This window comes from Phoxinus phoxinus (assembly GCF_949152265.1).
Source record: "Phoxinus phoxinus genome assembly, chromosome: 21".
Classification (NCBI taxonomy): Eukaryota; Metazoa; Chordata; class Actinopteri; order Cypriniformes; family Leuciscidae; genus Phoxinus; species Phoxinus phoxinus.
The window spans coordinates 24,932,632-24,945,348 of NC_136896.1; the positions used below are offsets into that span (position 1 = coordinate 24,932,632).

Here is a 12,717-nt window from a genome sequence, read left to right on the forward strand (position 1 = left end):
TAGGTTAATTCTCACAGTGAGCGAGAAAGGTTGACATTGGAGCACGCTAAATCTCAAACCTCCGGGGAATCACCCGTTAAAAAAAAAGAAGCCAATCGGAGCGTCTGCTTGCAAAAAGAGAACGTGACAGAGATCATAATAAAACGTACAAAATAAGTCTGCTTTGGTCATGTCCGGCGAAAAGGAAACGAATGATCTGGTTCTGACTGGTGAAGTTTTTCAAGGTTATCCTCTGGATCTTTCGGTTCTTTTTGATCTGTTCATTTCGACTTAAGATTCTTTCAAGAATCGAACGCAACTACTGTACATCTACATATGTGCGTCTACATATCACGCAAAGTGCATACGAGATTAGACTTGATTGATTTCAGTAGAGCTTGACTTCAGCATGTTGATGCTGCCTACCTCAGGAACAGCCTGAGCAAAACCGCGATGCTTTAAAATGCTGTCTATGTAGACACCTAACTAGGTTTTGAAACGTGCACTAAATTTGTCGCACGTGTAGCTAATAGAAATCTAAAGTTGCAAGTCGTTAGTTCAATACGTATGACGTGACTGGCATTGTAGGCTGTTGAAGTTACTGTTGGTCTTCTGTCCGTCACCCTGTTCTCACAGGCTCAGCAGCACCGTACGTTCAATAGTACGGTGCAGAAGCAGGACACTCTGAGCTGTGCCAAATCTCTGAACGGCCGAACACCCCTCCATCACAACGGCCTGAGCCCGGAGGAAGAGGAGATGGATGAGGAGGTATGATGTACAGTCACATTTTGAGGAAGAGTAGCATCATTGTGTCCCAAATGAACGTTTTTTACCGCCATTACCGTGGCCCTGTTTAATATCTGGCATCAGCATCCAGATTTCAGGGTAAAATGTCCGATTTCATCACAAAAATGATACATTGCACGGCCAAAAATTTCGGTTATGTTTCTAGCATTATATGTTTGGCAACAGTTCTTGTAACCCTTATTGATGGAGTGTGTAGCTTTTCATTTCTTAAACAACCATGTAGGAAGAAACATCATGGCCATATTCCAGGATGACAATGTCAAGATTCATCATTCAAATTGTGAAAGAATGGTTCAGAGGAATGAAGAATCATTTTCACACATGATCTGGCACCAGACCTTAAATTCATTGAAAGTCTTTGGGATGTGTTGGAGTAGACTTTACAGAGTGCTTGACCCTTGCATCGTCAATACACGATCTTGACTAAAAATGTATGCGCGTCTTGATGGAAACAAATGTTGTGATGTTTTTCCATCATGGGGTGCATACATTTTTGGTCAAGATGTTGTATTGACAATGCAAGAGTCAAGATATATTCGACTCTGCCTACATTTCCTACATGGTTGTTTAAGAAATGAAAAGCTACACACTCCATCTTTTTTGGGGGGGGCCGGACAGTGTATTCGACATAAATAGTCTATGTGCGTGTATTAAAAGTATTAATAAAATAAATTTTTATGCAAAATATATAACCTTTCATTGGAGACACATTTATTTCAAGACGTATGTTAATACGAGGTGTAAACTGAAATCTGTTTCATAAAGGAACTGCTATGCCTTTAACAGGACCTGTTATCAAAGGGAATATTTTTGTTAAACTTGTATATGTTGTATGATCGATTTAAAACATACTTGAAGCTTCATTGTTTAGTGTTATCTATTGCCAGCAAAGCCACTCAGGTCAAGAAATGTTCCTTGAACCTTGTTCGTTTTCTTTTTAAGGTCTTGACGGCGCAGGATCTGGTGGATTTTTCACCAGTCTACCGATGTCTTCACATCTACACTGTTTTGGTAATTCCCAGAGTCTCCTTCACTACAGACGTGCCATGCACACAGTGAACAATATAACCAATATAACAACAGCCCATCTCATAACATGTTATGAAATCCTGTTTGAGTTCTGCATTACAACAGAATATGTGTTTTATTGAGAAACATTCCTGTTGATCTTTTTCTAATAGGCGCCCAGCCTTTGAGTTGACAGTGCGTTTTCACTGAAATGCTTTCTCCCAAGTGGCTCCTCAAACATTAATGGCTTAAATAAGCAAAGGGATTTCCAGAGTTTTGACAGTCGTGCCATCAATATTATTTTTGCCTTAAACCAAACGCAAACTATAGAGAGGTGAAATCGAGTTTGTTAGCGCTTGGTGCCATCGCTCATCTGGTCAGAACTAATCCAGAGTCCATCAGCACACCAACAAAAGGGGTCAGACTGCAGCATCTAATGGGATTGACCGAGCAGTAACCCCCTTTTTCGCCATAAAAACAAAGCAGTGAAAAAGTTCTTCGCTTCGGCATTCAGATTGTGCACAAACTGCGGTGCATTCACTGGGCGTAGGATGAGTCGAGCGCTTTCCCCTCAATGGTTCAGTTAATGAGAACACGAGCGCTTTTGACCGCTGTGCTACCCGAGAGCTCACAGGTGCTGGCAGGGGCCGAGGGCCAGTCTTCAGCCACACAGAGAGAGAAAGGGGGCACAGGTGCTTAACATTCAGAGGGATTGTATGTTTAAACCAACCCATGCTCAGTGGATATATATTTGACTCTGCCTGATACATTTCTGATAAACCACAAAAACCTAACTATACATACAATTCAATGCAGTTTCCAGATAAAATGACCACTAGAGGCAGCAAAACAACTATTCCTTTTCACACAATTGACCTATTGGTAAGTCCATCCCCTGGAACACAGATGAGCCAATGGCAGTGGAGTATCAGTTGCACAGGGACTGGAACTCGGACATCTTTAGGTTTCAGCGCCATAAAGAAAACATTGGAAGATCCAAAGCTCTCATCGGTTTTATGGTGTTTTTGCTACAAAAATGGTAAAACAATGTGCCTGGGGTACTTGTAACACTGATTCCAGGTATCCTGAGAGGATGGGTTGTATTGAATCACTGTACTGGGCCCGCGTTCACCAGCGCTTTTTAAAAGTGTGATAAGATTTGCGCGAACGGACCCATCATCTGCGCAATACGACTGAAGTTTATTTATAATATCAATGATGTGAGCGCAGTAACCTGGTCACCTAAGGATTCAACACCAATCCCAATAAAGATGAAAACGGTAATTTTCTGGTTGACATACTCTCATTACGTTACGATTAAAGTTAGTGAGTCCATGCTAACGTACAAACATAAATAGTTAACTGTTCTCACGTCATGTACAGTAGGTCAAAAACAGCCATCTGCGACCGTGACATGAGGCTTCTCCCGCTTTTATTGTGATCTGTAAACCCTCGCTTCCAAATTAATCTTGTTACCTGCCATATTTATTTTAAAATCTTTTATATCCATGGCAAATTTAAGTCCCACTTGAAAGCTCCTCGAAGAGAGATGGTCCTTCTCTGTCCAAAATGTATCAAAAACATCTTGGGACAAGGTTTTCACACTGACAGCTGTCATTGTAAGACAGTTAGAAACGTTTGTTTGTCCGAGATAGCAACAGTAACTAAGGGGGGCAGGGCTTACCGATAAATCAATTATAATTACTGGACAAATAATCGATAAATAAAGACTGATTTCAATGCCGTTCCTCTGTCATACTCTGTTATGACTTCAAAACGTAACTATATTGCATCATTTGTATACTAATACAGTTTGATATTTGCATCACATAACCAATTCCGTATGTATGTATGCGCTCAGGTACGAGGCATGATTGGCATGATTGGTTCAGCAAATGTGTTTTTTCCTCTCACGTTTGCTTTTGTTAACATTATCGGTTAGGTTTAGGGTAGGAATTAGTGTACAGGGTATGTTAATTTCAAATATGATAAAGCACAATACATTTTTTTGCACCACTCACTGGACATTTCATTTTCAAACTACCATGACATGTATAACAAACCAATGTTGCCGCTGTCACCTTTTAACTGTTTCTGAGAAAACCGAAGAAAACCGCCTCTTGTTGATATGTCACCTGAAAAGAACAGCAAAATGTACTTAGAGCAGTATATTTCAGGTTTTGCTGATATGTAGGCAGTCACATATGTACAATGAGCCTGGGTTGGTTTCAACACAAGATTTAGTTCAGTTCTCAGAAACTCATTTGATAAATTCCAGATACGATTTGCTCCGGGGTAAAATGCACAGTTACATCCCGTGCAAGTCCAAAGTTAAATGCTCTTATATAAATTAAGTTAGATTGATATTAATTTGTTATTTAAACCCACTTTAATGCCATATTCTTTTTTTTAGGGAGACAGAGAAACGTTTGAAAATTACTATAGGAAGCAAAGAAAAAAACAAGCAAGACTAGTACTGCAGCCTCAATCTAACATGGTTAGTATTTTTTACTCTTTAAAAAATCCCGTCAATTTTATTTATTTGTTTTAATTGTACGTTTTTCTCCTCCAGCATGAAACAGTGGAGGGCTACAGAAAGTACTTTAATCAGATTGTTGGGTAAGTCAAATCTGGATTTATTTGTGAAGTTATTTATGTGCAGGGCAGTGTGTTCATTTTCTTATGTACAAAGTTGATTTACATCATGTAATGCCCAAGTCCCATCATGCTTTGCAGGTTCTTTGTGGTGGAAGATCACATTTTACACGCCACACAAGGTCTGGTGACCAGAGCCTTCACAGATGAGCTGTGGAACATGGCCCTGTCCAAAATCATCGCAGTGCTCCGCACACACTCTGTGAGTCCCGCACACACACTCGTCTCGACTATTGTCACGATACCAACATTTCAATACCAGTAAGTTATTGGTATCAATTTCGGTACCATAGCAAAAACTATCGCAACTAAATAAATAAATAAATTCTAAAATGAATTTAGGAAATTATTAATACTACTCATAAGTAAATCATACATTATTGTAGCCTTCAAATATTGTTCAACTAAGACATCAAATGAAAAACAAAGATAAACACATTACAGGTAACAGAGCACATGGCAGGTCTACTGCATTTACACTGCAAGACTTAATGGGATAGTTCACCCAAACATTTAAATTCTGTCACCCGTGAGACTTTCGTTCAACTTTAAAACACAAATGAAGATCTTTTTGATGAAATCTGATAGCTCTCTGTCCCTCCATTGACAGTCTGCGCAACTACCACTTTGATGCTTCAAAAAGTTCATAAAGACATATGAGAGTTGAGTGGTTTAGTCCAAATTGTCTGAAGAGATTGAATTTAGGCCTCATCAGTTCTTGCAGAAGCTTAAGCGTTGTGCGTAACACGAGAATGAACCTCATTGGTTCTCGCGCGTTCAAGCGAACATGCTTGAGCTTTCATTTACCACAACTGATGTGTGGGTTGATGAATGTTTATATGTGAATAAAAGCCTAAATTCAACCTGTTCATCGTATAAAGCGATTGATTCTACTCAGAAAATTTGGACTAATCCTCTCAATTCAAATGGATTAGTTTTACTCTTTATTAATTGTTTTAGGTGTCAAAGTAATTGCGTGGACTGTCAACGGAGGGACAGAAATCTCTCAGATTTCATTAAAATACTTTCATTTGTGTTCAGAAGATGAACGAAAGTCTAATGGGTTAGGAACAACATGAGGGCGAGTAATTGATTCGTTTAAATTTTTGGGTAAACTATCCCTTTAAGTATCAAGTATTGGTACCGAAGTACTGGTACTTCTGACAACACTAGTCTCGAATGAGTCAGAGTATGCGGGCGGGGGGTGGGGGGGGGGACGGGACGGGTGCACTAAGGAGTCTCATGTAAGGATTTGACACCCCCCACCCTCTCTCAATCTCTCTCTTTCTGCCGTACTCTGGCCCGAGTCTCTTTTTTTGTGATTGAAAGTTAGCTAGCAGTGGGAGAGAGCAGGCTTGACCCCTTTGTTCGGGCCACAGGACTCAGGCTGTGAGCTCCAGCCGCAGGGTATTTGCATAATCCCTCACTGATTTACAACTGACTGGCCCTCCAAACACACTCTCAGCCCCAGCAGTTTAGAATATTCACAGTTAATCTGCTGTTATTGTTGCAATCTGTCCTCATTAGGCCCAACTGACCTCTCCATTAGATCAGATTGAATGGATGGCCACTGAAAGGGCTCACCAGGAAATGCTTCCAATTATCATTCCAAATGCCTTGTTTTGAAAATAAACTTCACTGTAAGACACGACTAAAGCCCTCTTAGCTCCTGAGCTGCCTAAAGAAAAAATAGATCGTTTTTGGAGACGTTTGTACAGTCATTTAAATCTATTAATTCCAAGAATTTATTCCTGCCATGTTAAATTAAAGCCCCAGAAACCTCTATAAAAAAGGTTTTAAAGTCATAATTAATGACTGGAAAAGTCTTAGTCATTAGTCAAAATGTGTGGGAACCTAGAGTGTGTAACTCACTGGTCAGGCTGCATTTCTACAATCAAGACTTGCTTTTTTTTTTTTAAAGGACAACAAAATTTGTAAGTTTAGAAAATATGGTTTCATGTTAAAAATGTGTATGTCATGAGGAAATGAGATATATGAGATATAACTCTCTATAAAAACATTTGCTTGACATTGTCCATTTCTAAGGTTTTTGTTTAGTTCCTCTTTCAGGGACATATTTGCATGTGTGTGTTTTTGTGTTCATGTTCACATGCTTTGTCAATGAAGTACATCATGTCCTGAAGTGTGGAGTGACGGCGTGTGTTGCAGCTTGACCAGTGCTTATTTAACCGTGTGATTTACGCACTCACTCCCCACGTCTGAGAGGCAGGCCACTGCGCCCTATCTAAATGTTTAACAAGAGAATCACACTAGTGCAAGGGGCTGTAAATCAAACCTGCAGCTCCTGTACAACCACCCTCATTATCAAACCCCACCAACCTGGAAGAGGCTCGTCTGGCTCATGGCTAAAAGCTCTGGAGATCTTTGCGAATGCTGAAGATGCCAGCCGTATGGTGGATCTCATAGCGTTAAGACAAACTCACATCTGCAGTTTACTGTGAATCATTAACTACTTAAAAACACTCATCAGTAATTGATTGTATGAAAGCTTTTTTTCTGCCATGGGATATAAACTTCTGAGAGGAAATGTCAGAATTGCAACAAAAAATTGAGACCTAAATTCAGACTTCTGAGAAAAAAAAGTGAGAATTGTGAAATTTACGAAAAAAATTTAATTGTGAGATGTAAACTTAAAATTTTGCGGGGGGAAAAAAATCTGAATGGCAAGATATGAATTAGAATTCCAAGACAAAAAGTGAATATTGCGAGACATAAACTCAGAATTCTTAGAGGCAAAAAGCCAAAATTGTAAGATGTAAACTAAGACTTCTGAGGAAAAAAGTGAGAATTACAAGATTCTCGTAACCTCAAAAAGTTTACATCTTGCAACTGACTTTTTTTCTCCTCAAAATTCGGGGTTTATGTCTTGCAATTTTGACGACTTGTCTTGGAATTCTAAGTTTACATCTTGTAATTCTCACTTTTTTTCCTCAGAAGTCTTAGTTTACATCTTGCAACTGACTTTTTTTTCTCCTCAAATTCGGAGGGAAAAAAATAAAGATAGGATTACGGGACAGAATTCCAAGACAAAAAGTCAAAATCGTGAGACATAAACTCAGAATTCCAAGACAAAAAGACGAAATTGCGAGACAAATTCAGAGGGAAAAATGTCAGAATTGCAAGATGTAAACAGAATTCCAAAATAAAAAGTCACATATGCAAACTCAGAATTCAGAGTAAAATGTCACAATTGCTACAAGTAACTTGCAGTTGTAACATATAAACTTGCAGCTATGAGGAAAAAAAGTCTATTGTCTAAGTTTATTGTGTGGTGGAATCAAACTTCCATGGACTGAGAACTGCGTGACATGTTCTATGGCAGTTATAGCCTGAATAGTTTTTTTTAATGATAATGAAATGTGTTTCATGAGTGTGAACACATGGAAAAATCCAAAAGCAGATTCTCAAGGATTTTTCCAGATCATCTGTGCTGCTGTTTTGGGGAATGGTGCTGCCCGGTGCCGTGTGGTTTCATACAGCAGTGGGTGGGCAGGTCTGTGTGCTCAGACATTCACTAACCCTGTCAGTCATCACTCCCCAGCCTGGGTCAAGAACTGCTCTCTCCTATTTAACCTCATGGACAGGCCTCCATCAGCGAGAGGGGGGGGGGAGGGTCGGACGGCCTCATTTAGATGCTAATGTAACCTAAAAACTCATTAAGACACAAGTGTATTTGATCAATAAGTGACTGGCTGTGAGTTACCCATTTAGAGTGAAATGTTGAACCAAAACTAATCTGGTCCACAGAAATGTGGTTTAGTGAGTATTGGTTTCTCTGTGTGAATCAATGGATAACACAAGTTTTTATTGTGCAGTTGTAGCGAATCAAATGAAAAAATGGCTTATAATTAATTCCAAAATTTAAAAAGAAAGAAATTTAAGCTTTAATCTAAGACCATTAAGAAATGTTGCCATTTTTATGATTAATTGATAATTAAATAAATAAATATATATATCTACATACATATTAGTGCTTTCAAATGAATGATTAATCACGATTCTAACATAAAGTTTTGTTTATGTATGTGATACTGTATGCATATATGCATGTATATATATATATACTTTATATATAAAGTAATTATCAATTAATTAATTAAATGTCAATTAATCAAATTTAAAAATGTCATTTATTCCTGTAATGTAAAAGCTGAATTTGAACATTTCCAGGATTATATATATTGTAAGAATATATGACCTGCACATTTCTTTGAGAGATTCAGCCAGAGATGCTTTATGTTCTAAACATATTTGTGAAGAATGTTAATGTAAAGTTGCAGCATTTTGTTGTCATTCCTCCTATCATTATTACTTTTTTAACCCAACAGTCCTACTGCAGTGATCCCGACCTGGTCCTAGAACTGAAGAACCTGATAGTTATATTTGCAGACACTTTACAGGTACATGTATTGGTTAAAGCATATCCATGTTGCTTTCCAATTACATTTAATTTAATTTTATTGATATTTATATTAATCTTAAATGTATTAAAATTTACAATTACTCACTGCTTACTCACTATTATTATTTTTGCTTTTGTAGGGTTATGGCTTCCCTGTGAACAGACTTTTTGACCTTTTGTTTGAGGTCCGAGATCAGTACAATGAAACATTGCTCAAGAAATGGGCCTTGGTGTTCAGGTGAGCTGAACTGAACTACAACTGCATTGTTTTTGAATTAATGTTTGTGTTGTGCGATGACATCTGTGTTTCCTGAAACAGGGATATTTTTGAGCAGGACAACTACAGCCCCATTCCAGTGGAGAATGAAGAAGAGTATAAGGCTGTGGTCAGTCGCTTCCCCTTCCATGATGCAGAGATAGAAAAGGTATGTCAAACACTCAAAAACGCTTCAAATTTATTTGAAGTAATTAGTGCCTTGTATAGTGTCAGAATAGTCTCAGAATGAATATATTTACCAAAAGTGATGATTTTTGATTCATGAAAGCACAAATGTAAATATTTTTCTTCATTAAACAGCAACAATTTCCAAAGAAGCTGCCCATGTCCCAGTCAGTGCCTCAAATCTACTCTCAAGTAAAGGAGTTTATTTACGCCAGCTTGAAGTTCTCCGAGTCACTCCATCGCAGGTGAGCAGACTCCACGATCTTCATCAGCAGACATTCAACACTTTTCAGTCTCGTTCCATCCCAGCATGCTTAAAATGAAGATACTGATGGAAATTCTGCTTTGGGTGCAGAGTTGCTCTTGTTATCCAAACATCCCAATAGAAAACACTTAGCAGCAGAGTTTCAGTCACTCAGTCCTTCACTCATCTCTTGTCAGTATGGGCTTGTGGAGCCGTTATCGTGACATGGCTGTCTTCATGGGAAGCCCTCACTTTACGGGTCTGGACTGTCTTTAAAACCACCACCCTCCCTTCCACCTCCAGCCATCACTTCTGACAATATTTGTTCTCTTTAAGCTCTGTGGCATTCGGCTGGCTGTTGTGAGGGGTCTGTGTTGTGCTTGTCACTGGCACCTCAAATTCTTTCCCAGAGGGTTAGAAGTGCACATAGCTGGTGGATTTTACATCCCACCATCCCTTCCATGAGAGTAGCCCTGTTGCTCAGCGGCAGAGATTAAAGGAATAGTTCACTTAAAAATGAAAATGCTGTCATCATTTACTCGCCCTCAAATTGTTTCAAACCTGTATTCATTTCTTTCTTCTGCTGAACACAAAATAAGATATTTTGAAGAATGTCAGTAACCAAACAGTTGATGGACCCCATTGACTTCCATAGTATCTTTTCCTATTATTTTGTCCATCAACTGTCTGGTTTCCAACTTTCTTAAAAATATCTTCCTTTGTGTTCAGCAGAGGAGAAATGAATACAGGTTTGAAACAACTTGAGGGTGAGTAAATGATGACAGAATTTTCATTTTGAAGTTTTTCATTTCATTTTTCAACTATTCCTTTAAGGCCCACTCATGGTGCAGTTCTTTTTATTCTTTGCTTAGGGGGTAAAATAAGTTTGAAATACGTTTGCAGTGGTATACTATTAGCGAACTAGCCTGGCTCCGCCCTCCTACGTACTTGCGCTCAATTTTCCTTTTCCTTCAGTACTATGTCTGGGATTGTGGTATATTCTTGGGTTTTCTCCAGTCAATTTTTTACCGGTCCAATCAGCGAACAGAAGGAGTGGCTGAGAACGATGACGTTGAGGTTGTGTGCTAGTTTGAGTCGTCATACATCACGACCAAACTTCAGCCATTGGTTATGGCAGATCCAGAGTGACTCTGAGCAGATCCAATAGTTAGGACCCGCCTTCGATGTAGTTAACGCTTGTCAATGGAGAGAGGCCAGACTCTCTGTACAAATGAAATGTACGCGAGTCTGGTAGAACCAGGCTATTAGCAAACATCCCGACTCCGACGTTTAGTAAATATGTGCTGCGTACTTTCCTCTCAATATCAAAATGAACCGTGGTCAGTGGTGAGAAAACAGCAGTTCAGAAAGCATCTGATCATATCGACATGGATATGTCTTTACAAGCTCTGCAATTTCGCAATACAGTCAAGTCTCTTTTATTAATGTAGCACTTTATGCAATAGATTGCTTTAAAGCAAGCAGCTTTACGGTATTAAACATGATAAAACTATCAGTAGCGATGTTCCCATTGGATGTTCCCATAAAACATTTGCGAACGAAGCACCTTTTCCATCTAGTGAGCCGAAGAGAACAAAATCGTCACTTCCTGATAAACTGCCACTAAATATCAAACAAAGTATCACCTTTCAAATTTGGTCATTTTTTTAAAGAAATTTAAGCTTTAATCTAAGACCATGAATACTGAATAATGAATACTGTTTTGTGGCTCTTTAATGTGTCGTGACAGATCGCTGTAGAGCCTCAGTTAAAGCTGCTCGTGAACCGATCATCTCTTCCTTCTAGTTCATTTATAGCATCAAATAAACATGAATGAACATAAGGAATGTTGTTTTAACAGCGGAAAGGCGTCAGTACACTCAGTTTTTCCAAGTACAAATCTTTTTTCCAAGTACAAAACTTTCCTGACTACTTTGTCAGACAAAATGGCGGATGGCGAAGTATGATTGGTCAGATCACCTGTCAATCAAACTCCCTGCGAAGGGTCAATTGAACGCATACATTTTTTAATGCGCATTTTTTGAATTTATGCGCATTTTGCCATTTCCATCCAGCAGTTTTTTATGCAATATTACAAAATGCGCATAAGAATAGGTGGATGGAATCACTAGTGTCTCTTTCAATTAGAATTACAACTTCTAAACTTACTAAAGCAGCTCTCCGGTGTGTTCATGTTTTTACCCTCATCTACCCTCGACGGACTGAACAGAAGAAATTAACCCGAGAAGGTTTTCACATCAAGAAAGGCGGAGACTCAGAGCCACACCTACCTATTACATAATCGCCACAGACCAATGGTAGTTCGAAGGTGTTTATTAGCTGGAGTAACTTTTCTGGAATGTGTGCTTTGGCAAGCTGTTCTGTTTCCAACTCCAGAAACAAACTGATTTTGTTCATAATTGCGTCACACCAGTTTGTTGTTCTTTAGTGGTTGACCAGTGCTTCGCCATGGCCAATATTTTGACCAATATCTGCACTAGGCATTTCCACAGTCTATAAGCCAACGGATGAAACTTATTTTGCTTGGAGCAGTGAGAAGAGTGTGAGGAGACCCACACGAGGCTGTCAGAACACTTATGGATTGATCTAACACAGTCTTTTTCCCTCCGCTAATCAATGCAAACGACTGCCGATTTCACACTCCTCTCTAATGGTTTCTTTGTTATTTAAGCAAGCGGTAATGAGCGACCTCTGCACCTCTTCATGGAGCGTTTGCCACCTGATCACTCCTCCTAATCAACACCTCACACTGAGACACACAGTCCCCAACTGTAAAATCAACACCAACCTGCAGTGTCCTGTAAACACTCACACCTTACAAGCGTTCCGGGCAGCAGTAGGGCTAGTTGTGGACCCGGTCAACACTGATGGGTGCAGACGGCATACTATGCTTGGTTAAAGAGATTTCTTCTGTAGAACAAAAAAAGAACAAACATTTTTTTGTCCATGCAATGAAAGTGAAAGGGGTCCAATGTTTTAAAAAAAAGATATTTTGCGTTCCATAGAAGAAAATCATTTTGGGGAGTAACAAACTCAAAGTAGCAATGCAAATAGTTTTTTTTTGTTTTTTAAACAATATAGCTTTCAGTTAGCAAGATAATTTTTCTGGCAAGTAGCAGCGCAGCACAACAAAACACT

General features: G+C 39.0%; 1 protein-coding gene across 6 annotated transcripts in view; it reads left to right on the plus strand.

Moving 5' to 3' along the window:
• Nucleotides 1-12,717, plus strand: part of exoc6 (exocyst complex component 6) — a 52,175-nt gene that overhangs the window by 20,670 nt on the left and 18,788 nt on the right. For all 6 annotated transcript variants that reach the window (XM_079595557.1, XM_079595556.1, XM_079595553.1 and 3 more), the window contains exons 7-15: nucleotides 616-747; nucleotides 1,729-1,797; nucleotides 4,208-4,291; nucleotides 4,367-4,413; nucleotides 4,531-4,651; nucleotides 8,799-8,870; nucleotides 9,013-9,110; nucleotides 9,192-9,297; nucleotides 9,450-9,559. In XM_079595557.1, the coding sequence (XP_079451683.1) occupies nucleotides 616-747; nucleotides 1,729-1,797; nucleotides 4,208-4,291; nucleotides 4,367-4,413; nucleotides 4,531-4,651; nucleotides 8,799-8,870; nucleotides 9,013-9,110; nucleotides 9,192-9,297; nucleotides 9,450-9,559 (839 nt within the window). The remainder of the gene's footprint in view (nucleotides 1-615; nucleotides 748-1,728; nucleotides 1,798-4,207; nucleotides 4,292-4,366; nucleotides 4,414-4,530; nucleotides 4,652-8,798; nucleotides 8,871-9,012; nucleotides 9,111-9,191; nucleotides 9,298-9,449; nucleotides 9,560-12,717) is intronic.